At 38.9% G+C, this 26,256-nt stretch overlaps 1 protein-coding gene and 1 long non-coding RNA gene across 14 annotated transcripts in view; one reads left to right on the forward strand and one right to left on the reverse strand.

Annotated features, from left to right (window-relative positions):
• LOC103558436 (uncharacterized) overlaps positions 1-4,972 on the reverse strand; it is a 36,611-nt gene extending 31,639 nt beyond the window's left edge. The window contains exon 1 of one of the 3 annotated variants that reach the window (XR_011522248.1): positions 4,831-4,972. This is a non-coding gene — a long non-coding RNA (uncharacterized lncRNA). Of the gene's footprint in view, positions 1-4,753 lie in introns of all 3 variants that reach the window. The other 2 variants (XR_011522251.1, XR_011522249.1) reach the window with 2 other exon arrangements.
• LOC103558439 (zinc finger protein 30 homolog) lies at positions 4,493-24,791 on the forward strand. 11 transcript variants are annotated; one of them, XM_070557553.1, is made up of 6 exons: positions 4,493-5,080; positions 5,630-5,701; positions 13,153-13,236; positions 15,000-15,126; positions 16,070-16,165; positions 22,014-24,791. In XM_070557553.1, exons 3-6 carry the CDS (start codon positions 13,186-13,188, stop codon positions 23,360-23,362), a joined length of 1,623 nt encoding a protein of 540 aa, XP_070413654.1. In that variant the 5' UTR covers positions 4,493-5,080; positions 5,630-5,701; positions 13,153-13,185; the 3' UTR covers positions 23,363-24,791. The 11 variants fall into 11 exon arrangements, with proteins under 11 accessions (XP_070413654.1, XP_008529669.2, XP_070413657.1 ...); XM_008531447.2 differs by having other exon boundaries at positions 4,682-5,080; positions 16,067-16,165; XM_070557549.1 differs by having other exon boundaries at positions 4,763-5,162; positions 16,067-16,165.
• The last annotated feature ends 1,465 nt before the right edge of the window (positions 24,792-26,256 follow it).

Consider the following 26,256-nt stretch of genomic DNA (forward strand, 5'->3'; position numbering starts at 1 on the left):
CTTCTTCTTCTTCTTTTTTTTTTTTTGAGGAAGATTAGCCCTGAGGTAACATCTGCTGCCAATCCTCCTCTTTTTATTGAGGAAGACTGGCCCTGAGCTAACATCCAGGCCCACCTTTCTCTACTTTCTATGTGGGACACCTGCCACAGCATGGCTTGTGACGCGGTGCCATGCCTGCACCCGGGATCCAAACCAGTGAACCCTGGGCTGCCAAAGTGGAAGTGTGAAGTTAACCACTGCACCACCAGGCTGGCCCCTATATCTTCTATTTCTTTACTGAGACTTTCTGTTTTTTTTCTTTGTTTCAAGTTTGTTTCTCTGTGCTCACTAAAGCATTTTTATGATGGCTGCTTTAAAATCCTTGTGAGATAATTCTAACATCTTTATTATTTCAGTTTGGGCATTTGGGCATCTATTGACTGTCTTTTTTTCATTTAACAGTTTTTAGTATACCCATAAAGTTGAGTAAGCATCACCACAATCTTTTTTTTTTTTTTTTTTAGGAATATTAGCCCTGAGCTAACTCCTGCCAATCCTCCTCTTTTTGCTGAGGAAGACTGGCCCTGAGCTAACATCCATGCCCATCTTCCTCTACTTTATATATGGGATGCCTACCACAGCATGGCTTTTGCCAAGCAGTGCCATGTCCACACCCGGGATCCGAACCAGTGAACCCTGGGCCGCCGAGAAGTGGAATGTGCGAACTTAACTGCTGCACCACGGGGCTGGCCCACCACAATCTAATTTTAGAACTTTTTCAACACCCAATGAAGAAACGCCATACACATTATAATCATTCTCTTTTCCTGCTCCTCCTATCTAACTCTAGCCCCAGACAACCACTAATTTTCTTTCTGACTCTATGGATTTGCCTGTTCTGTACATTTCACATAAATGGAATCACAGATCATGAAATCTTTCATGATTGGCTTCTTTCACTTAGGACATTTCCAGGGCTTATCCATGTTGTAGCACATATCAGTACTTCATTCTTCTTCTTTTTTTTTTTTGAGGAAGATTATCCCTGAGCTAATATCTGCTGCCAATCCTCCTCTTTTTGCTGAGGAAGCCTGGCCCCGAGCTAACATCCATGCCCATCTTTCTCTCCTTTATATGTGGGACGCCTGCCACAGCATGGCTTGCCAAGCAGTGCCATGTCTGCACCCGGGATCCGAACTGGCGAACCCCGGGCCGCTGCAGTGGAACGTGTGCACTTAACCGCTATCCACTGGGACGGCCCCCAAAAGAAAAAATAATAATGATAACCTTACTGTTGGTGCACCAGGTTCGTTTTTGCCTGCCGCCTGGAAAGCCAAACACCAAGAGGACGAGATGGCAGCAAAGAGAGGGTTTTAATCACAATGCATCCATGTGAGGAAGTGAGAGAATGAGTCTTAAAGCTGCTTCCCCAAAAATGGGAACTCAGGGATATTTATGGGGTAGGAGGCAAGGTGGTCTAATATGTGGAGAGGTGACTGGAGGTGCGGAGAGGTGAGGGAATTGATGATCTGTGCAAGCGTAGTCAGGCTTCACGCCTCTTCACAGGACGCATGTTCACAAAATGGCAGTGTTAGCATGATCTGAGGGTGGAGTTTTTAGCCTCTTGGTGCCAAAAGGTCACTTATCAGACATCTGCCTGGGCCCAGTTGATGGGCTGGTGGTCTCAACCAGCCTGAAGGAGACAAAGGTTCTAATTCCTGAAAAATAGTTCAAATATCCATTACCATGGTGACCCAGGCTCCAGGGACATGTTATCTATAGGAACCTAGTGGGAGTCAGACAGCATATTGCCTAAACAGCACAGTTAACAATGTTAAATGTTAAAGTTAACAAGTAAAAGCTAAAATCAGTGTTTGCAAAAAGGAAAAAAAACTTTAATTACTAGCTACTTAATCATCAATAGCTAACTGTTCGCTGGTTTCAATCTTTCCTATTCTTAGGTCATTCCTCATTCCTGAGGGATTCAGGGCGACTACCGATCTAGCTACTCCCTGTTGAATTGGGGCATAGATCTGGGTTAGAGGAACGAACCTGTTTAGTTCTCATTTGGAAATATTCTTTTGTTCCTGGTTTCAGGTTGACATTTTGTATTATTAGAATATTTGTACTTTGCTCAACAGTTTTGGAACAACATTGAAAGGCACATTTCATAATCAAGTATCCGACCAGAAGGATAAGAAGTATAGACAACCCAAATTTTAAGTCCCTGAAAAATAAATCTAATCCCAGTGGGGCCTCCATCTCATCTCCAGGTGGGGCAGACATCTGGTCCCAGTTCCTGATAGTCTTTTGTTTTACTGGATACGCATCAGAGACTAGAGCAACGCCCTACACCCTGATCTTTCAGTTGTCATTGATGATGTCTGTCAGCACAGACTCTCTGCCCGGGGGTCATCACATTCCTAAGGAACTCAAGAGAACAAAGTTATCAAGTTATGGCAGCTGGGAGGGGCCATAAAATCTACAGAGCATGTCTGGGTTAGTTAATCAGAGGTCATTAAAAGTTACAATATGGTTTCTTTGCTACAACATGGCTTCCCTTATGTCAACCTTGTATTGAGCCTGTATCATCAGCACCACCTCCTTTCTAACGTTTTTTTGTGCCCGAAGTATTTTACTCACCTGCCGTAGCACCACATTCCCGAGAGCGCACTGAATGGCCAAGGTGCGGATCATCAAAATCCCAACACCCAGTAACACAGTGCCCATGCAAAGCAAGAACCAGAAGTGCCGGCCTATCAAAACCATCCCAGAAATAACACACAACGAGGCTGCAGGGGAGGAAAAACTTTACCTGTATCCATCTTAAAAGTTCTCAGCTGGGGCTCCTGAGTCAAAAAACAGATTAACAGGAGAAATACAATTTATTAACCTATGTTTGCATGTCATATGGGAGAAACGCTAAGAAGAGTAACTCAAAACGATGGCTTACAACTCCAGGTTATATTGCAACTTCAACAAAGGAACAATAAATTTGTAGAGAAATGATACAGTAAAGAAAAGCAGTTTTAGGTTTCCAAAGGTGACAAACCGTGGGAGGAAGCTAATGGACTAACATTTATTTGCAGATTCCTTAGGTGCCACCCACAAGCTAAAGAATCTAGAGTTGTCTCTGATGCGGGCTCGGCGAGCTGAGGAGTGGAAAGAAAGATTTCTTGGACTCTCAAGGTCTAGCAGTAGTGCTCTTTTATTCAGAGAATAGCCTGGAGTAGCATGGGGACAGGACCCATGGGTACTGAAGAGCTGTAGGCATGGGGACAGAACCCATGGGCAGTGAAGAGCTGCAGACTTGGGTTGAGGGTAGGACTAAATTTAAGGCATAGGCATGCGAGTTATCTCTTTAAAAGACAATGGAAAGATTATGTAAAAAAGTCATTAAAATGGCATCAGTGCCCGTGGGGTCTTGTTATTGGGTGGTCCTATAACTTTAGATAAGGATCAGGTCAGGACATCTTATGCTTCCCAGAGGATGATATAGATCGGTATGTAGGGCAGGTCACCTTGGGCTTCTCTTCCTGGGGCAGCCTTGATCCTCATCGGTCTCCAGTAAAGGAGAATTTATATCCTGCCTTTAGTCAAAAGTGGAGGAGGGTACAGAGAGCTTTTCCTGCCTTTGACACTTCTGTGGGGGATCAGACTTGGCCACCCCAAAATGTCTCTTTGACTGGATTATTTTCAAGAACAAAAGACTGAAAGAAACTTTGACCTCCCCCACAACTGCCTAAAAGAATTTAAAATAGAATGGCCTGCTCCAGGAAGGAGTTAATACCGTAACTGTAATGTCATGTACAACGTGTCTCTCATGTCACATTGTCTGAAGTTGGCTTATTTACATTTCCATCTCCGTGTGAATTGCCTTCCTCCCCTTTGAAGCTCCAAACCACTCAGCCCAACACCCTCCCCTCTCTTCAGCTGAAGACAGTATTTAAGGGAACAGCCTCTGCCATTCTGGCAAGTTACTCAGCTTTCCTGGGTTTCTCCCACATAGACATGTTATAAAGCTTTGATTTTTTCCTGTTATTTTGTCTCATGTCAATTTAAACCGTAGCCCAGCCAGAAGGACTTAGTTTGTGTAGAGGAATTGTCTTTCTCCTCTACACTTCTAAATTGCCTTCAGCTCAGAATTTTTGTCAGAGGCATATTTCGCGGTGACATATCTGGTTTCCTTCAAGGCACAGCCACCTTCACAGATACAATCTCAGCCACTTTACAAAGGAAGCCACAAACCAGAGACCCCTGATCCTGGCGTCAGAGTCGGACATAATCCCCCTCAACCTTCTCTCTGGCGCCACCCCAGTCCCGCACCCAGAGAATGGCACACAGGCAGCAAACAGCTCCACGCACGGAAACACGAGCCCGGACGCCATCACACACTGGCACACGGGGCATCACGCCAGGTCCTCAGCAAACGCCACACAGACCACGCTCGCGGCACTGGGGTATCACGGGGCCACGGTCACAAGCTTAAAGATCCGGACACCAGGGCCAACCCGGGCTCCCGGCTCCAACCTCTTCCTACAGGCCCTGCTTTCCCCTCCCCACCGCCCAGCCTTCCGCGGACACGGCCCCCAGCGCCCCCTCCGCCCGCTGAAGAGCCGGGGGCTCGCCTCCGATCCGCGGGCTCGCCTCCGATCCGCGCGCCTGCGCACTCCGGGCAGAAAGAGCAACTCCCAGGAGCCTCAGTGCTCGGCTTCTGGGGGCGGGGCTCGCTGCCTAAACGCAGAGCCAAGAACCCAATGAGAAAGTCGCATACACAGCTGTTGTGATTTTGGACTATAGTTCCAACAGAGGAGCAGGCCCGGATTGTCCTCGATAGCACCGGTCACTCACGGGGTCGCCTTCGCAGGCCTCAGGAACTGGACACCTCCCGGCCCTTCCGGAACCCTGCGTCTCTGCTCGGTGGGCCGGCCGGAATCAGGCCCCACCGCCCCTCAGAGCCCTTCCAGAGGAGCCGAGGCACTTGCCCCCGCCCCCTGCACGCCTGCGTACTCGGGACCGCGGCGGGCGCTCTCCGGAACCCCGGCGCCGCGGACCTTAGGAGTGGGGTGCGGTCTTCGGAGCAAGGCGCGGTCTGAGTGCGGTGAGCCGGGTTCGGTTGTGGTTGCTGCTTTTCCGAAGGAAACGAGCGCAGGGCGAGCCAGGTTCTGCAGACCGGCCCGGGGGTGGGTCTTGGGACCTCAGGCCGCTATGCGCTGCCCCCGGAGGGAGGGTTTGCAGTCCGTGGGCGCGGACCGCGCGGGCTTCGGCTTGGGCGCGGCCTGTTCTGCGGGGCGAGAGCCTGAGGTCCGGCGGCCCTCCGCCCTCACCTCCACCTCCGAGGCCCGGCTGTAGAGAGAGGCCCGAGGGGGGAAGTCGGAGGTGGAGGCCCAGAATGAAGGTCCCCTGCAGAGCCCTGGGCCTCCATTCGGGGACACCCGCTGGACAGAAGACGACGCGGTGGGCCGCCCCGGGGGTGGGCAGTTGCGGACCCAAAACAGCGAACGCGGACTTGGGTGACCGCTCCCGTCTCTCTCTCGGTTTTATTTGTGCAGGCCTGTGGTGGGTAGCGAGGGGCAAGGGGGCGTGGAGGATGGGTTCTGACAGAGTCGAGAGAAGCCTGGGGTGTACTGAACCCTGTTTCCTTCCCCAGCGCCGCCGGTCTGCGGAGAAGGCCGTTGAAGGGAAGCGAGTCGCCGCTGCGCCTCTGAAGGCCGCGTCCTCTGTGAGTTTGTGCTGCTGCTTTGTTTCTGTGAAATGCGTTTGATTTTCACGACGCCAGACTTTTTTTCTTTTCTTCCCTTCGAATGCCCTGCTTAAGAATGGTCTACTCACTGACTTGGGCTTTAGGATTTCCCTACCTAGTAAATGGCGGGGGACCTAGTTAATAGATTCCCGTTCTAGCGCCGACTGAATGCAGTTCTGCAGTTCATCGTGTGCTACTGCGTGTGCAGTTGCTCTGTGAGCGCTGGTTTTCCTGAGGATTCTGATGACGGAAGTAGTCCTGCTGGAAGTTCATGTTCATGCCTTGTTTTCCACCGCGATTTGTTAAGGAGTAGTTTAGGCTTTAGATATCTTTACTGGTTCCAGAGTAGGAGTGGGGATTTTTTTCCAACGGAACCCATGAGTAGAGATTTTGGGTGCCAGCCAGATGTGGTTAGAGGTTTGGTAGCCTGAGTTTTTGTTTTTGACAAAGAAAAAGTTGTTTATGTTTAAGGTCTACAACATGATGTTTTGATATATGTATACAGTGAGGAATGGAGTGATTACCACAATCAGACTAATTAACATATCCATCACCTCCCATAGTTACCCTTTTTTTTGTGGTGAGAATACTTAAATCTACTTTCTTAGCAAATTTCAAATATATAATACATTGTTATTATCTATAGTAACCATGTTGTACGTTAGGTCTTCAGAACTATATTCATTCTTATAACTGCAAGTTTGTAGGATGAGTTTGTTTGAGGTATGTCTTTGGATAGACCGAGAGAGGTGTATGTAGTGGTTAAGAATTTTGAATCTAGATTAGGGTTGGAATACTGACTGCCACTTAAGTCTGAGTGAGTTTGGGCAATCTTTCTGTCACAGTTTCTTTGTCTGTAAAATCAGAGTTATAATAGTATATTCCGCACAGGTTGTTTTAATTAATATCTGTAAGCTGTTAGAAGAGTACCTGGCACATTAAAGAAGTGCTTAATTAACATTAGCCATTGCTGTTAAATGATGGCTCTGATTCCCTGTCAGCTTTCCATATTCCCAAGGGTAATGAAAATGTGAAGGTAATTATGATGCGTGCTTGCAGGCAGGAAAATGAATCAGACGCTCAAGTGGACCAGAAGAGGGATTCTTAGCATGAAGTCTTTGGACTCTGTTTATGGATTTTCAGGAAAACAAATCTTTTAAGATTATATACAGAATTGTTGTATATATTTGTCAATGGGTAATTTGAGGGGGAGGAACTCTATCATTTCATGATATTATCAGTTAGGTAAGACCCAACAAGATTGATTCTGACTGGTCTAGAATGAAAGTCTGGAATAACTGCAAATGACTTTTGGGACAGTCTTTTACAAAATTAGTATCCAGCAATATGGAAATGGTTAAGTAACTCACACTCCATCCATGTGATGGAATGTTATACGATAATAAAAATTACGTTTATAAAGAATTAGTCATAACAAAAAAGTAGTATATAATGTAAAATTGAGAAGTGTTGTGAATAAAGATTTTTAAGAAATTGTTACATATTTATCTTGAACACTAAGATAAGGATTTATAAGATATTTTGCAAGGATTTAATAGTTGGCTGTTCATTGGAGCTTAGAAGGGGTAAGTTCAAAGTTTTGAGCAGCTGCTGTGAAATAAGGATTTCTTTTCTGTCTGCTGTTCATGCTGTCTCTTAAGCACTTTGCAAATGCTGTGAACCAGCCTTGTGATCCTTCACAGAAGGATCTTGGGGGCTGATGAGATATGGTATTCAAGAAGTGATAGGAATTATGTTTTCAGTCACATTGATTTCCCTGTTGTTACCACATATGCAGGTCTATTTAATCATAATTTTCTTGATGACTGTAAGGTACCCCATTCTCCCAACTCATTAAAAAAATCTTTTTAATGGCAATAGCTTTTTGTAAAAATATTTTTCATGATGGAGTTAATTCAGGCTTGTGAAATATTTAGAAACCCAAGAAAGAAGAAAATTAAAATTATGCATGGTCCCAACATTCAGAAATAATCACTATTAGTATTTAGAGCATATTTTCCCAAAATATTGCTACAAGGATATGTGGGAATTTTTTTTGAGTTTTTTTAAGATTTTAGGGGCTGGCCCAGTGGCACAGCGGTTAAGTGCGCACGTTCTGCTTCTCGGTGGCCCGGGGTTCGCTGGTTCGGATCCCGGGTGCGGACATGGCACCGTTTGGCAAGCCATGCTGTGGTAGGCGTCCTACATATAAAGTATAGGAAGATGGGCACGGATGTTGGCTCAGGGCTGCTCTTCCTCAAAAAAAAAAAAAAAGATTTTATTTTTTCCTTTTTCTCCCCAAAGTCCCCCAGTACATAGTTGTGTATTTTTAGTTGTGGCATGTGGGATGCCTGCTCAGCATGGCTTGATGAGCGGTGCCCTGTCCGCGCCCAGGATCCGAACCCGGGAAACCCTGGGCCACTGAAGTGGAGCATGCAAACTTAACCTCTCAGCCACTGGGCCGGCCCCAAGGATATGTGTTTTTGTATATGGTTTTATTTCTGAATAATAGGATAACACTAATTGAGAATTTAAAAGAAATCAAGACCTCTGCTTCTTAGATTAAAAGAGGAATTCGTGCTATCATCGATTTTATCATATCTGCATGAATGTATGGAGAAAAATGAAGTCTCAGCGATCCCCTTCTGGTTTGAGAAATCTTCGAGTATTTATAATTCTTAAGACAGAGATGGCAATTAAATTGAGAGACTTAATTATAATTTAAAATTAATTTTAAAAATCTCAATTGAAATATTAAGAGATTTTTTTCATCTATTCATGTCTGTTTCGCTTTGTGATTTTAAAAATCTAATCGTATTACATATTTTGTAAACTTTGTTTTTTTCTTTCAGTATATCTTGAATATTTTCCATTTTAACTGTTTTCTGAAACTTAGCATTTAATGATTACTTTAGTATTCCATTTTATAGATGTTTTATAAATTATTTAAGAAATAGTTACTGGGCAGTGATGTTCAAAACTGCCTAAGCAATTCCTTCGACAGGCTTTCTAGGTCCTGTTATTTAACCAGCTTTTCACTTCAGGGTCTTGTGGGATTTCAGAGATAGGAATTTTTAGGAATACAGCATTGACTTTTGTCAGCTGGGGTACAGGTGACACTGAAGTATTTGGCTGAATTTCTGAAGGATGCCTAGAGAATGAAATAGATAGCTCTGCTCTTTTATGCCAGAAGCTTCATCCTCCTGATCTTTCATTTGAGTGGGAGTTTGAGAAATGAATTAGTGATAATTTCCTAGAAAACTAAGCTTACAAAAAGCAAAATTATTTTAACCTCAGAGAAGAAGACAGCTTGTGCAAGGAAGGCAAAATAATCTGAGGATACTACATAGTTCAGTTGGTAATGGTATTTACATGGTCATAATAACAGAAACTGAATATTCATGTCGCCTGAAATAGAAGAAATCCATATTGGAAGGATAGAGAGACTGCAACTATGCGTATGTGGGGTGGGAGGCGGGTGGGTAAAAGATAGCTAAAACTATGCCTTCTGTTGTAGGAAGTCAATAGATAATGAAACTAAAAATTCAGAAGAAGCAATGTTAGCATGTTTTTTAAATGTATGGAGTTTAAATACCAAAAGAAGTAGCTAAAAGAGGTAAAATTTGTTGCATCTAGATTTGGAAAATGGGGGAAAAGGTAACAGGGATGGAACTGTTGGGGCTTTTAGTGATAATCCTTGCAGATCAGTTTTTAATTTATGTCCAAGTATAAGTGATACAAATTTAAAATTTTTTATTTTATTTTATTGAGGTGATAATAGTTTATAACATAGCTGGGTCATATGGTATTTCTCTTTTTAATAGTTTTGAGAAATCATCATCATGTTTTCCATAGAGGCTTTACCAGCTTGCATTCCCACCAGCAGTGGATGAGGGTTCCCTTTTCTCCACATCTTCTCCAACATTTGTTGTTTTTTTGTCTTGGTGATTATAGCCATTCTAACAGATGTGAGGTGATATCTTAGGGTAGTTTTGATTTGCATTTCCTTGATGATTAGTGATGTTGAACGTCTTTTCATGTGCCTCTTGCTCATCTGTGTATCCTCTTCGGAAAAATGCCTGTTGAGATCCTCTGCCCATTTTTTGATTGGGTTGTTTGTTTTTTTGTTGTTGAGTTGTGTGAGTTCTTTATATATTTTGGAGATCAACCCCTTGTTGGATATATGATTTGCAAATACTTTCTCCCAGTTGGTGGGTTGTCTTTGTTTTCTTCCTGGTTTCCTTTGCCTTGCAGAAGCTTTTTAGTCTGATGAAGTCCCACTTGTTTATTTTTTCTTTTGTTTCCCTTGTCTGAGTAGACATGGTATTTGAAGATCTTCCTAAGACTGATGTCAAAGAGTGTACTGCCTATATTTTCTTCTAGGAGTTTTATGGTTTCACATCTTACCTTCAAGTCTTTAATCCATTTTGAGTTAATTTTTATGTATGGCTAAAGATAATGGTCTATTTTCATTCTTTTGCATGTGGCTGTTCAGTTTTCCCATCACCATTTATCGAAGAGACTTTCCTTTCTCCATTGTATATTCTTGGCTCCTTTGTTGAAGATCAGCTATCCATAGATGTGTGGTTTTATTTCTGGGCTTTCAATTCTCTTCCATTGATCTGTGTGGCTGTTTTTGTACCCCTACCATGCTGTTTTATTTCCTATAGTTTTGTAGTCTATGTTGAAGTCAGGGATTGTGATGCCTCCAGCTTTGTTCTTTGTTCTCAGGATTGCTTTAGCTATTCAGGGTGTCTTGTTGCCCCATATGAATTTTAGGATTCTTTGTTGTATTTCCGTGAAGAATGTCATTGGGATTCTGATTGGGATTGCATTGAATCTGTAGATTGCTTTAGGTAGTATGGAAATTTTAACTATTATTTACTCTTCCTATCCATGTGCATGGAATATCTTTCCATGTTTTTATGTCATCATCTATTTCTTTCAATAATGTCTTACAGTTTTCATTGTACAGGTCTTTCACCTCCTTGGTAAAATTTATTCTAGATATTTTATTCTTTGTTGCAGTTGTAAATAGGATCATATTCTTGAATTCTCTTTCTGTTAGTTCATTATTAGAGTATAGAAATGCAACTGATTTTTGTAAGTAAGTTGATTTTGTACCCTGCAACTTTACTGTAGTTGTTGATTATTTCTATTAGTTTTCCAATGGATCCTTTAGGGTTTTTTATGTATAAAATCACGTCATCTGCAAACAGTGAGAGTTTCACTTCTTCATTGCATGTTTGGATTTCTTTTTTTTCTTTTTCTTGCCTTATTGCAAAACCTCCAGTACTAGTTGCATAAGAGTGGTGATAGTGGGCACACTAGTTTTGTTCCTGTTCTCAGAGGGATGGCTTTCAGTTTTCCCCATTGAGTATGATGTTGGCTGTGGGTTTGTCATATATGTCATATTTATTCTGTTGAGGTACTTCCCTCTATACCCATTTTATTGAGTTTTTTATCATAAATGGATGTTCGTTTGTCAAATGCTTTCTCTGCATCTATTGAGATGATCATGTGGTTTTTATTCCTCATTTTGTTAGTGTAGTGTATCACATTGATTGATACAAACTTTTAAATTTCTAATTAAAGAAGTAAGAGACTCCAGAGAAGAACAAAATAAAGATCACCAGGGATACCATCAAGTAGAGATAACAACAAAACTTTATTCCAAGCCCATTCACAGCCTATTTTATGCAAATACATATACATGTATGCACATGTATGTAGTTTTCCTGCCAAAAATACAATCATACTACAATACTATTTTCTAACCTGTCTTCTCCCAACAATATATAGTGACCATCTCTCCATGACATCAGATAAGAATTTCACCTTCTTTTTTAGTGGAGCTTTAGTTTTCCATTGTATGAATGCACAATAATGTATTTAACTTTGTTGTAGGCTATTTAGTTTTGTGTTTAAAGCACACCTTTTTTGTGTGTGTTGAAGATTGGCCCTGAGCTAACATCTGTTGCCAGTCTTCCTCTTATTTTTCTTTTTCCTCTCCACAGTTTCAGTACATAGTTGTATATCCTAGTTGTAAGTCATTCTAGTTCTTCTATGTGGGATGCCGCCACAGTTCCAACCTGGCGAACCCTGGGCCACCAAAGTAGAGTGTGCGAACTTAACCACTGAGCCACAGGGCTGGCCCCAGATATTTAGTGTTTTTCTGGCTTTTTTGTTCCACTCTAAACACATTTCACACATCTTTTCATTTTTTTCTGCATCATACCATGAGTGTCCAGTTCCCCACAATCTTAGTAATACGAGGTTTGTCAATTTTTCAAATCTGCTAATCCAGTTCCTTTAATATGCAACTCCTTGGTTACTACATAGTTTTAACTAGGGAGTTATTTTTTACTTTCTAGAGAATTATCCATGCTCAAGTTTCCCAAATTCTCTTTTCCTCTGCCTGGGTACCAAGAGTGATGTGTTGGTAAATGAGACCATGCAGGTAATATTGATGATTCTAAACAGGAAAATGGTGAATGGTGAGCTCTGACAATTCTGGGAATGGTAGTTCAGCCTACAGGAAGGGATCCCAGTGTGCAAGAATGGTTTTGCCATGATAAAGACCACTGGGCATGGTCTATGCAAGTGGTTCTGACTTTGTGGCATTTGGACCAGCAGCATGAGTATCTTGGGAATAGAAATGCAACTTCTCAAGCCCAACCCCAAACCTACTAAGTGCCAAACTCTAGGACTGGGACCCTGCAAACTGTGTTTTAATAAGCCCTCCAGGTGATTCTGGTGCATATAGTTTGATTACCAAACTTGGTTCCCTGTTATGATCACCTGGGGTAGGTTTTCTAAAATCTGAGGTTTTAAAAAATTCCTATTCTGAGGTCACATGCTATACTAATTAAATCAGAATATTTAGGGCATGGGAGCCAGGCATCAGTTATATTTTAAAGATCTGCAGGTGATCCTAATGTGCAGCAAGGTTTGGGAATTTCTTGCCTATACTGTTTTCTGTCTTCAGGTTGAGGGAGGCCGGCCAGGTTCCTGAGTTTTAGAAGGAAGTTCTAGTTTAGATGATGTAGCCACTTTCTCAGCTGTGAAGGTGGGAATGGAGGGAGATGGATCTGCTCAGGACGGGTCTGGACAGCCCATTCAGCCCATTCTCAGATTCAGATCAGCCTCCCTGGGCTGGGGGACTGACTGGAAGCCCTCCTGCTAAAGTGTCTGGACATGTGCTTCCATGCAGGAGAGTCTCTGCTCTGTGTCCATCCTTATACAACTGATTTCCCTGTGGTTTGGGGGAAGACATGTATTTGTCTGAACTACCTCTTATCTCTCATAACTAGTCTTTGTGTTGGGGGATGGAGGGGTGTTGCGTGTAGGAATGGAGAAGTAGTGTGAGTTTTTAAAATTTGGGAGCTCTGAGGCCATTTTATTCTCATGGCTTCACTTTCTTCCCCCAGCTCTGGCTTCTGTGGACTCTGTTTCTCCAGTAAATGACTCGAGGAAAACTGACCAATTCTTATAACTCTAAAATCATGGCTCACGTAAGTTGGTGTTTCTCTCTATTTGAAATGCTGTAATGTTTTTCGGGTGATGTGAACGTTCTCATTCGTTATCCTGAAACTTCCTAACAGCCCCATCTGACAGCGTCTTGCCAGTCTCTCCCATGCTAGTAAGGGATGGAGCCAGGCATCCTGGGCCCATCCTATGTGCCCCTCTCTTCTCCATCTGTGTCCATATGTGAATTGACCAAATTATTCAGTGTCTCCTCTGTGTTCAGTCTTTGTCTAGAGTAGAAATAAAGCAGAAATGAAGTCTTTAAAGGGAGATAGTAGATTTGAGACTCTCAGGACTGGAGAACACATTTTGAGCAGCACTGTCCAAAAGAATTATAATGCGAGCTCCATATGTAGTTCTACGTTTTCTGGTAGTCACATAAAAAGTATTGAATTAGTGCCTTCTTAGTAGGCAGCATGTCAGTCTCATAAAAAGTATAGAATTATATGCAAGGCAATTGTAATCTTAAACTTTTTAGTAGTCACATTAAAAAAATGCAATTAATTTTAATGTTTTGTTTAACCCAGTATAGCCAAAATATTATCATTTCCGTGTAATCAATAAAAAATTATTGAGATATTTTATATTCTTTTTTTCTTTCTAAAGTCTTCAATATGTGCTGCATATTTTATACTTACAGCACATCTAAATTTAGATTAGCCACGATTCAAATGGTCAATAACTATGTGTGTCTAAGCTAGCATATTGGACGTTGTAGCTTTAGAGATTTTGTGTAACCTAAATTCTAAATATAATTAAAAATATTTTTAAAAATGTATTTAAAATAAGTTTATTAATAAGTTAATATTAAATTTAATATATTTAAAATGTATATTAAGTGTATTTTAATATAATTAAAATATATTTTAAATGTCTAAGTATAATCACTATTAAGTCTAACAAATCTATAAAATGGACTATTGTATAGTGAATTAAAAATATTCACTGAAAGGATTTGGTTATTATAAGGAAAAATGCTAATGATACAACATAATGTTGAAGTTGGGTCTGGAAGAAACTAATTTTGTGCAAACTCTACTTTTTTTTTTTGAGGAAGATTAACCCTGAGCTAACTGCTGCCAATTCTCCTCTTTTTGCTGAGGAAGACTGGTCCTCAGCTAACATCCATGCCCATCTTCCTCTACTTTATATGTGGGACGCCTACCACAGCATGGCTTTTTGCCAAGCGGTGCCATGTCCACACCTGGGATCCGAACCAACAAACCCCGGGCCGCCAAAGTGGAACATGCGCACTTAACCACTGCGCCGCTGGGTGGCCCCAAACTCTGCTTTTTAAAAATAGAAGTTTTATGGTTCATTTGGGGGAAAAATTCCATCAATTATTTTTTTTCAAATCCTTAAAGGAAAAGAAGGTAGAGTAAATCACATTTATTAAGAGTTTTTTTTACCCTTATTGCAAGCAGTGTTCTTATGAACACTATTCAGTTAATTGAGAAATTCTGATTAATTACTTGAATGTATCTGGAAATAAAATTAGGTATCCCACAGTACATAGGAAGTTTTGTCTGTAGCAGTGGTGGGCAAACTACAGATTGTGAGCCAGATTTGACCCATTGCCTGTTTTTGTATAGTCTATGAACTAATTATGTTTTGAAAGAATTGTTTAAAAAAGGAAGGGAAAGGGGAAGGATATGCAACAGAGACCATATGTGGCATGCAAAGCCCTAAAATATTGACCCTGTATGGAAATAAATAATTTTACAAATAATAGATGGATTTGTCCTTTCAGGGTTTGGTGATGTTCAGAGATGTAGCTGTAGACTTTTCTCAGGAAGAGTGGGAATGCCTGAAACCGTATCAGAGGAATTTGTACAGAGATGTGATATTAGAGAACTATAACAACTTGGTGTCACTGGGTAAGCTTGTTTGTGTCAAATAATTTAGAAATTCACAGGACTGAATTTCAGGACTGTCTTTCTACAGACTAGCTGAATATCTATCTGCGTTGTAGTTTGGGAATAGGCACCTTCATCTTTTAAGGTGTTGAATTGTCCCTTCAGCTTCCCCCATAATTCAGTGACTTTTACATCTTCCTTTGCCTTTTCTGTAATCATTTCTCTTAAACGACAGCTGGATATAAATTCTTAGACAATCATAGGAAAACTGTTGTCAGAGAAATCTGGTTTCATACTGCTGTAGATGGTCTCCTATCTGTTAACTCACCTGCATTGTGAGTAGGAAGACCAAGGTGTCTAGCTCTACATACAAACTTATACAATGTATGTGATACTGGGTTGAATCAACAGTTCGTTAAAACTCAAGAGGGCACATTCAATTTACTACAACAGACATATTAATCTTCTAATTGATTTATGATTAAATGTTGAAAATACATGAACTTTGCATTTAGCATTGGATGAACATCCTGGCAGGAAACTATTTTCCTCTTAGAAAAATATTTTTAAAATACTACCTAATTAACATGTATAGTTCTTACTAGGTACTAGGCATTCATTTGAGCACTTAGATTTGTTACATCAAACCTCACTGCAATCCTGTGGGTAGATATTTTTATTATCCCCTTTTCACAACTGAGAAAACTGAGGCCTTAGTAACCCGAGGGACAGAGGCAGGGTTTGAAACCAGTGCTCTCAATCATTTCTTCCTCTCAAGAGACAGAGCCTGTATGAGTTTAAGTGAAAATAAAATGATGTTTCTACCTCTCTGTTCTTGTTATTACTTGTGATCCTAAAGTAATTCTAATATGAATGTTTGTCAATCCCATTACTTTTCTTTGTTCTGAAGGCTTAATCAAGTAGGTTCTTTCTTTATTATGTTCCATTATGTTTTTTCAAGCAGGATGGTCCAGTTCTAAGCCAGATGTGATTACCCTCTTAGAGCAAGGGAAAGAACCCTGGATGGTTCTGAGGGATGAGGAGAAAAGATGGAGTCTAGGTGAGTAAGTGCCAGTCAGGCAGAGGTAAGCTGTTATGGCATGGTGCCGCTCTGCTGGTTGGGAAGGAAACACACCCATTGGAAGAAAAGACCTAAAAGCTGGGAAGAAAACTTGGATTTCAGCCTGAGCCACCCAAGAAATTTCCTCTATACTTCCACCAATCGCTTGTTTCTTCACTCTCATATTTCCCTCTCATTTCAGTGAAGGAAAGCTTTCTTCCCTAATGACAACCATTTTCTTTGTATGTTGGATCTAATTCTTTTCTAGTTCATCTTTCATATTTTGCCTATTATGTATATATTTCTTCATTGCCATTTTTTCATGGATTTCACTTGGTAGTAGAGAAGTCATACAGTAACAAACAAAACAAATGGACTACCAAATGTCATGAAGTAGATGAGTATTATGAAGAAAAGTGAGTAGAGTAAGAATATGGAGAATTATGATAGGTGAATGGGGTAAGTTTAGATAGGGTGGTCAGGAAAGAGGAACCATTTGGAAAAGGCTCCAGCTGGTCAAAGATGGAACCATTTGAGCATCTATACACATAACTGCAATGTGTTGCAACACATAAAATATGCTTAATTTCATAAATTCTTAATGAAACTGCTAGCAAATTGTTCACCATTGGAAACTACTAGAGAACTTATTGTGAAAACATAAATTTAAAAGAAAAAGAGGCGTTGATCCTGCCTTCCTTATAAGAACTGTACCAATAGGTAGTAGATGGAGGAGTGATTTTTCTTAATAAAATAAAAAATAAAAATTTATTCAGTGAATAAATGAAGAATGATAGAATTAGAATATTACCATTTTGGAACCCATAATGGACCATTGGATCTAGACATTGAACATTAATGCTGATTGCATCAAAGAAATGGAGACAGTCAGACAATCTCTTTCTTCTAATGAAAGGGCACAATATCACCTATGAAGTAACTTTGCCAACAAAATTGGTCCTGAGTCCTAAAATCAAGCTTCTAAAGCCAATTACCAGTTTATGGGAAGAAGATAGAGGAACATGTTCTTCTACACCTTGGGAATCTAGTCAGGAAAATTCAGAATATGGGAAGTGCTACAGGGTCAAAAATAGTTTCTTCAACAAATAAATTGCAAGGGAAATTAAAAGCAAGAGAACCTATATATTAAAAGAGATGTAAGAGACATGTCAACTGGTTGTACTCCATGGACTTTGGATCAATTGCTATTTTTAAATTGTTTAAGATTTTACATATGAGACAAGTGTGAACACTGATTTTTGATGATCTTAAATAATTTTCATTTTTTAGGTTTGGCTAACGGTATTATGATTGTTTTCTAAAAATACTTCTAGAGATAAATCCTGAAATAACTACAAAAAATAATATATGGGATTTGTTTCAAATAATGTGAGGAGAGTGAATTAGAATGTGCATAGGCCAGGATTGGGCATAGGTTGATAGTTGTTGAGGCTAGGTCATAGAAATATGGACATTTATTATACTGTTTTGTTTTTGTGTATGTTAGAAATGCTCTGTAATAAAGTTTTGTTTCACTTTAAAGTTATTGGGAGATAAAAAGAAAATAACAGTTGAAGCAGTGGTGAAAATAAGTATACACAACTCTTTGGAGGGATTTTTTCATAAAAACAACACAGGTACAAAGAATGTATTTTAAGTGTGAGGTATTAGAACATGTTTATAGGCTGAAGGGAATGATTTCAACGAGAGGAAAATTGATGGAGTAGAGAGAGGATAATTTTGTAAACAATGATTTTCAGTAGATGGGAAGGAGTAGGAGCCAATTTATGAAGGAAAGTCATGCGTATGATAAGGATTCGGCTACAGGTTGGTGGGATAATAGGGTGAAGGGGAGAATACATATTTCTCTTTCAACTGGTTCTGATTTCTTGGGGAAATAAGCAGTAAGACTATCAGCAGAATATGAGGATTATTCAGTATTTCATTGGAATTCAGTATGGATTATTCCGTATTTGATTAGTATTGATTCTTGGAAGTACAATTCTGTGGTCATAGGGTTTTAACATTTGTAGATCTCTTGATATGTTAACCCTGATGTTAATGTGAGTAAAACTGCCTGTCATATTCTGTATCCCATATCACCTTATATTGGCAAAAAAAAGGTGATGAAAGACATCATACCTCAGGAAATAAATTAATTTTATGACAAGTAATTTGCTCGTTTCCTTTTTAAAGCTGATACCCTGTAAATAGAAATAACGTTTCTCCTTTTATATTGATCTAAAATCGGCTAATGTTTTGCTTTCATATTAGCATTGTTTACTAGAGTAAAGCCCTTTGATTCAGTAGAATCCAAACTAGTATTTGGTTTATTAATTTTAAATAGTTAAATATTTTACATATATATTAAAAGTTGAAACATTAAAATTTCCTACCATACGCCAGTCTTTTGATGTTTAGTTTTGGCCTTTTGTTTCAGTGTAGGTCCAGCAAATTCTTTCTTGATTAAATTGCCCATATAATTGCATTGGCTATTATTTCCAGTTTTAATTTATTTAAAATAGAAAAGAACCTAAAGATACCTAAAGTAAACTGATTGAAATATAAATATATACAAAAGCAATCTGAGTACAGAAGCCTTGAATTTTTATGTTTCCCATCAGTCTTTACTATTTTCTCACCCATACCTACTTCGACAACAGTTCACTGTGCATCTATAACCAGTACTTGCAAAACAATCAACTTAGTTTTCATAGAATGGTTGTCTTTCAGTTGTTTGCAGGGATAAGAACTGGTATAAACAAATTTGGGAACATGTGGTTAGCTTTTTGTTTACAGAAATTGTAAGGTTACAGCTCGACTGTTTATGCTACAGAGTAGTCTAGATGAGAATGTTCAACACGCCATGGTCTGTCTTAATCTGGCGTGTCGCTTAAGTGGGGGGGCCATATATAAGAGTCTCAAGTTCACTGTGTCTACCCTGGGAATGTTTTGTTTGTTTTTTAATGGAAACCTTCAAAATTTATTGAATAAGTTTCAGAACTTGTTCTACTTAGCTTTTTGTGTGTGAATAATGGACATTTTGTCCTAAGTTTGTTTACACTTATAGTTTGTGCATTGTCTGCTCATTTCCTGTATTCCATTACTTTTTCCATGATTTAATGTTTCTTATGCCAAGTTATGTGGGCTTTTATGCTTTGAACACTTGTTCTCATTTTTCTTACAAATGTTTTGGCCTTTTATTTTGATATTTGAGTTTCCTTTTAGATTACTGGTTTTTAATTTTTAATTTGCAAGTAACTCCTTTGAAATTACCATCTTATAACATTTGTCATACCTTTATAGCTGGCTACTTATTTACTACTGTTATGACTATGTAGCTAATAACCAGTCATTTTATATATCATTGATATTTTTGTTTTTCTTAATGAGGCCTTAAATTGACTTTTTCCCAAAAATTCTTATGAAATTGCCATAGTTTTGTATTGCTTTCTTGAGTGAGGAGATAGAGACAGACAGACAGACAGACAGGGAGAGAGGGAGGGAGGAAGACACACACAGATTTCTTAGCACTATTTTCGGTGCCATTCATTTACCTGTCTGTGCTTACATTTTACCCACACTGTTTAAATCATTGTTGCCTTTTTGTCTCCTCCTGAAAGTCCCAGTACATAGTTGTATATTCATTCTAGTTGTAAGTCCTTCTAGTTCTTCTGTGTGAGCTACCACCACAGCATGGCTACCGACAGACGAGTTATGTGGTTCTGAGCCCAGGTACTGAACTCTGTCCGCTGAAGTGGAACCCGCCAAACATTTTTTTTTTTAAAGATTTTATTTTTCCTTTTTCTCCCAAAGCCCCCCAGTCCATAGTTGTGTATTTTTAGTTGTGGGTCCTTTTAGTTGTGGCATGTGGGATGCCACCTCAGCATGGCTTGATGACTGGTGCCATGTCCATGCCCAGGATTCAAACTGGTGAAACCCTGGGCCACCGAAACAGAGTGTGCAAACTCAACCACTTGGCCACGGGTCCGGGTTGAACCCGTCAAACCTGCCAATAGGCCATCAGGGCTGGCCCTCATTGTAGTCTTTCAATGTCTTTTTAGTGTCTTGTTTTTAAAGTAAACTTATTGAAATATAAATGTATACAAAAGATATAGAAATCACAAATATGCAGCTCTCAGAATTTTCAAAAACTGATCACACACATCTAATCACACAGATTCAGAAATAGAGCTTTACTGGGCTATCAGAATCTCCCTCCTAACTCCTTCCTGTCATTCCTCACCACCAAAGTTAACCACTGTCCTGATTTTTAACAACTGGATAGATTGGTTTTACTGTTTTCAAGCTTTATAAAGAGGGAATCATACAGTATATGTTGTTTTATGTCTGGCTTTGTTTACCCACTGTTATGTTGGTAAAATTGATCCATGTTGTTGCATGTACTTGTAGATTATTAATTTTCATTGCTATGCAGTATTGTGTTGTATCAATATATCATAATTTACTTAGCCATTTTTCTGTTGATGAACACTTGGATTCTTTCCAGTTTGGGCATATTAAAAATAATGTTGCTGTATTACAGGTTTTTAAAAATACCTTTTTTTTGGAAAAGTATTGAACTATTGCAAAAATGTTGATAAAATATGCATTGAGAAAAACATCTCTTCTCAGAATTTTATTAGAATGTTACTATGGTATAAACCTGTTGTTATGCCTGAAAAATTACTATAAGTACTCTCTAGGAAGTACCCAAATGGCATCAGCTCTGAGGACTTTCGAGAGAATATAGGAAAGAGTATGAAGGAATAAAACAGGTTGAGTATTTGTAACGTAGATGTGTATAGTGCTATAAACTCAAATGAAAATAAATAAGTAGAATCTCTCATTACCTTAGTTGTGAAAACAAAGTTTACTCATGACTGTGCAAAGTAGAAAATGAGCTGTAGTGGAGATATCTGCAAGTGAAAATAGGCAATTGGAAAGGTGATCAGATGTAAAGAAATCACCATTTTTTCATTTACACATTTGACTGAGATAGCTTAGATGTGCTTTTGTTTCCCATCTCTACAGGAAGCGATGAAAAAGTGACACAAAATCAATGTAGTAAGGTATAAGACTGGAGGCAAGGCAATGTGCAATACCTGTTAACTAATTATGGGAATTTAATAACTAACAGTTACTATATGCTATGGGTTTGTTATTCAATAATCAGTGAAAGATTGTTTCTTCTCTTGGGGTGATTTAAGGTAAGAAAATAAAGAGAATAAAACCTGGGAAAAATTAATGAATATGTAACAACAAAATTGAAAACAGTGTTAAGCAAGAAACAAGTTACTGGGATAGAAAATAAAGGATATAAATTAGATGAAGTCAGCATGGATAGTTTTTCTGATACTTAACGTACCTAAAGGGTGAAAGAATCCAACAGTGTGGAAAACCCGAGTCAGCATTCCTGGGAGATTTAATAGCCAGTGAAGAGCTCTAAGAAATGGAAAGATTGTGACATATGCCAGGAGCTGAAAGAGGAAACTCAGGGATATACGGAGCAAAGGGAATAGTGGCTTGAGATGATAACTTATGGTAAATAAAGGCCACATTATTCATGGTAAGGTGTTTGTGCTTTATTCTAATTGAAAAGAGAAACCATTAAAAAAATTTAAGTAGAGATTCTCAAACTTTGATCTGCAGCCGAATATCTGGTTTTAACTCATCGTTTTCTTTTCCCCCTTAGCTTTTTCAAATTACTTGATTATTTTAGAGTTTTTTAGTCCATTTTCTTCAACTGGGCTTTATAGTCTATTGTGTTTTTTTCTTATTATAAAGTAATTTGATTGTTTACTTTTTGAACAATAAGAAAATAGCATGTGTTTACTTTATTTTTCAGATTTGGACTCCAGATATGACACTAAAAAGTGTGAAATGAATTTATCTCAGTGGGACATAATGGAAAGAATTCGAAGTTGCGGCCTTAAAGACTCCTTTTTCAGAAAGGATTGTGAATATAGAAAGTTTGAGGGACAAGAGAGTCCTCAAAAGGGATATTTCAGGCAAGTGAAAAAAACCAACTCTGAAAAAATGCCCACTTACAGAAAACTCACATCACTTACTTTATATCAGAGAATTCATAATAAAGAGAAACCCCATGAATGTGGGGACTGTGGGAAGGCTTTTAGAGTACGCCAACAACTTACTTTCCATCAGAGAATTCATACTGGTGAGAAACCGTATGAATGTAAAGATTGTGGAAAAGCCTTTAGACAGTGTGCCCACCTTAGTCGACATCAGAGAATTCATACTTCTGACAAACTCCTTGAATGTAAAAAATGTGGAAAGGTCTTTACATGTGGCGCAGATCTTCGTGTACATCAGAGAATTCATGTAGGTGAGAAGCCCTATGGATGTAAGGAATGTGGGAAGGCCTTTAGAGTGCGAGGACAACTTAATCTCCATCAAAGGATTCATACTGGTGAGAAACCCTACGAATGTAAGGAATGTGGGAAGACCTTTAGACAGTATGCACACCTTACTCGACATCAGAGACTTAATATTGCCGAGAAGTGCTATGAATGTAAGGAATGTGGGCAGGCTTTTCTGTGTAGTACAGGCCTTAGAGTACATCACAAACTTCATACTGGTGAAAAACCCTATGAATGTAAGGAATGTGGGAAGGCCTTTAGAGTGCGGCAACAACTTACTCTCCATCAGAGAATTCATACTGGTGAGAAACCCTATGATTGTAAGGAATGTGGGAAGACCTTTAGTCGTGGCTATCATCTAACTCTCCATCAGAGAATTCATACTGGTGAGAAACCTTATGAATGTAAGGAATGTCAGAAGTTCTTTCGGCGTTACTCAGAACTTATTTCACATAAGGGTATTCATATTGGAGAGAAACCCTATGATTGTAAGGAATGTGGGAAGGCCTTTAGATTGTTCTCACAACTTACTCAACATCAGAGTATTCATTTTGGTGAGAAACCTTATAAATGTAAGGAATGTGAGAAGACTTTTAGGCTATTCTCACAACTTACTCAACATCAGAGTATTCATACTGGTGAGAAACCCTATGACTGTAAGGAATGTGGAAAGGCCTTTAGACTTCATTCATCACTTATTCAGCATCAGAGAATTCATTCTGGTGAAAAACCATACACATGTAAGGAATGTCAGAAGGCCTTTAGACAACATTCACACCTTACTTACCATCAACGAGTTCATAATGTAACTAAATAAGAAAGCCTTCCACTGTGAATTTTGTATTAATGAGCATTAGAAAATAAATTCTAGTGGAAAAGTTTTTGAATGTAGGAATCTCTCTTGCTTCATGCTCACAACTAATTTAACATAAGATATTTTATTTAAAAGAAAGAATATGTTAATTTAATGAGTATGTAGAAGCCTTTCATCACCATTCAAGTCGTGTTAAACTTGAGGAAATTCATCTAGGAAGAAACTTACAGGGGTGAGTGTGGAAAAGCTTGTGATCTTACCTGTTACCATCTCTACTGTCTGTTTGGTATACCTATGAAGGTTGCCAGGGCCCTAACTCTGAAAATTGATACATAAAAGAAAAGAAAAGATATTTAGCCTGCATTTCCTGTATAAACTGTATTTCAGGGCAACTAGAAGTCAATGGAGTAAAATTCTCTATTAGAGAATTTTGCAGTGCGTAATGAAATAGTGGATCTAGGCATGATTCTCAGTAGATTTTAAGACCATTAACTGAAAGGCTGATAAGACCATAGTGAATAGTCAGGTCAACAGCATCTGAACTCTGGTCAGTTTTAACCTCATCAAAAATAGGACAAACATTTTGTGCCTCCTTAACGAAATACAATGATATACACATCTTGCAAAAAATATTGAACCTGGATCAAATCAAGCATCAAGATCTAACTTCCAGTTTAGAGAAAATTCAGGGGACAGAAGAACAAATTACATGACACAAGAAGAAGCAATTAAATCTAAAATATGAGTAATTATACTAGGAATAACCCTTCTTCTCAACCAATAAAATGGCCTTGAAAAAAGGGAGGTGGAACTCTTAGAGACGTAGCAATCAAATGCAATGAATGAGTGGTTCACAAGTTGAACAAATGTAAAAAAGACATTTTCGTGACAATATTGACAGTATTAGATAATATTAAGAAGCTATGTTTTTGACTAATTTGAAAAGATACTTGCACCCCTATGTTCGTTGCAGCATTATGTATAATAGCCAAGACTTGGAAGCAACCTAAGTGCTCATCAGTGGATGACGGGATAAAGAAGATATGGTGTGTGTGTGTGTCACACACACACACACACATAATGGAATACTACTCAGCCATTAAGAAAGACGATGTCTTGCCCTTTGCAACAACATGGATGGACTTTGAGGGTATCATGCTAAGCAAAATAGGTCAGATGGAGAAAGACACTGATTTCACTCGTGGAATATAAACACATAGATGTGGAGAACAGATTGATGGTTACCAGAGGGGAAGAGGGTGGGGGGAGGGTAAAAGGGGTAAAGGGGCACATGTGTATGGTGACGGATGGCAACTAGACTCTTGGTGGTGAACACAATGTAGTCTATATAGAAGTTGAAAATGTGTACAACTGAAATTTATATAATGTTATAAACCAAAGTTACCTCAATAAAAAATTTTTTTCACTTGTTTTTCTTAGGTGTGATAATAGCATTGTAGTTATGTAAAAATGTCTGTTAAAGATAAATTATGTTTATACACATAAGATGATATGATATCTGGAATTTCCTTTAAAATGCTCATGTAAAAGAAAAGTGAAGATGAATAACTTAAGTTTGTCAAAATGATAGTAAGGTCAGTCTTGGGTAGATAGTTTTTGTTTATTTTGTTTTTGCTTTTTCCTCTACTTTTATGTGTTTGACATTTTCCCTAATGTTCTTTTAAAGGTAAAATTAACTGGAGTTATATTATAACCAGTTTGAACCAAATGATTTTTAAAAATGGCTAGATATCAAAACTTGTGGATGTTGCCAAAGCTTACACACTGGGATATTAAATATGCTATAATGTACTTGGGAAATTAAGATTGAGGGTCTAGATTTTATCTAGTTCACCGATTCCAAGATCTATTATAGTATCTGGCTCATTGTACTTAATATTTTTAAAGAATGAGTAAAAACAATTGTTAAACTAAATGTGGAAGTTAATAGAATAGGCCTGCATTGTCTAAGATCATTGCTGACCACCTGTTGAGTACTCAGTATTGAGCTATTGAGAATTGAAATATGGCTAGTTCAAATTAAAATGGTGTAAATTGTGAGGTTTTCAAAGACAGTTCTAAAAAAAGAAGAGTGTATCTCAATTTCTCACAGCGTTTCTGTGCTGTGTTTGGGAAGCTGTGATGTTCAGTGGATTACATCATTACAAAGTGCAGAACCCAATGTGAGTGTTTCTACTGAAGACTTCTTATTTCTACCCTGAGTTATGCTGTTTCTTTTTCCTTCGTAAAAAGTACCCTGTGTTTTCAGCTGAGTAATTTTCTCAGACTGTTTTTAGCCTGTAGACATTTTGGGATCCAAAGGCGCTTTTTTACTTTATACTGTTTGTGTCTCATTAAGTTCAAACCTGCAGTCCAGGGTATAATTCTCTTAAAAACTGTATTTTCTGTGAATTTTATTAGGGTTCACTCAAGTAGACCAAAGATCAACAGACTCTTCTCTATGTTGAGTTCCCTATGAGGCTGCTGTGGAAATATGACTTTAATATTCTTAGCAGCCATGCTGTTTCACAGGATAAAAGTTGGCTTCATCTTTACCCTAAGGCCACATTTTCATAACAGCACCACATTTTTATTTTTTTTCTTCTCAGGACTTTTATAACTTTGAGAACCCTTTGCTACCTGGAAACACTGTCATGGAACCCTTTATATGTCCTTGAAATGCTACTTAAAAATATGCACCAGTTGATATAAATGTGATTTTTCTTTTTTACTCTGTTAATGTGGATTACCTTCATGGATTTTCAAATATTAATCAAGCCTTACATCACCAGAAGAAACTCCCATTTGTTTGTAGTGTATACTTTAAACAAAATATTGCTATGATTTGCTAATATTTTGTTGAGGGTTTTTGTTTCTGTTCAGAAGGGATACCAATC

The sequence above is a fragment of the Equus przewalskii genome, chromosome 9 (assembly GCF_037783145.1).
Source record: "Equus przewalskii isolate Varuska chromosome 9, EquPr2, whole genome shotgun sequence".
NCBI classification, from domain to species: Eukaryota; Metazoa; Chordata; class Mammalia; order Perissodactyla; family Equidae; genus Equus; species Equus przewalskii.

Coding starts and splice junctions, on each gene's coding strand:
- LOC103558439 (XM_008531447.2), top strand. CDS start 13,186: ATGACTCGAGGAAAACTGACCAATTCTTATAACTCTAAAATCATGGCT. Junction 13,237..14,999: donor ACTCTAAAATCATGGCTCAC/GTAAGTTGGTGT, acceptor TTGTCCTTTCAG/GGTTTGGTGATGTTCAGAGA. Junction 15,127..16,066: donor TAACAACTTGGTGTCACTGG/GTAAGCTTGTTT, acceptor TGTTTTTTCAAG/CAGGATGGTCCAGTTCTAAG.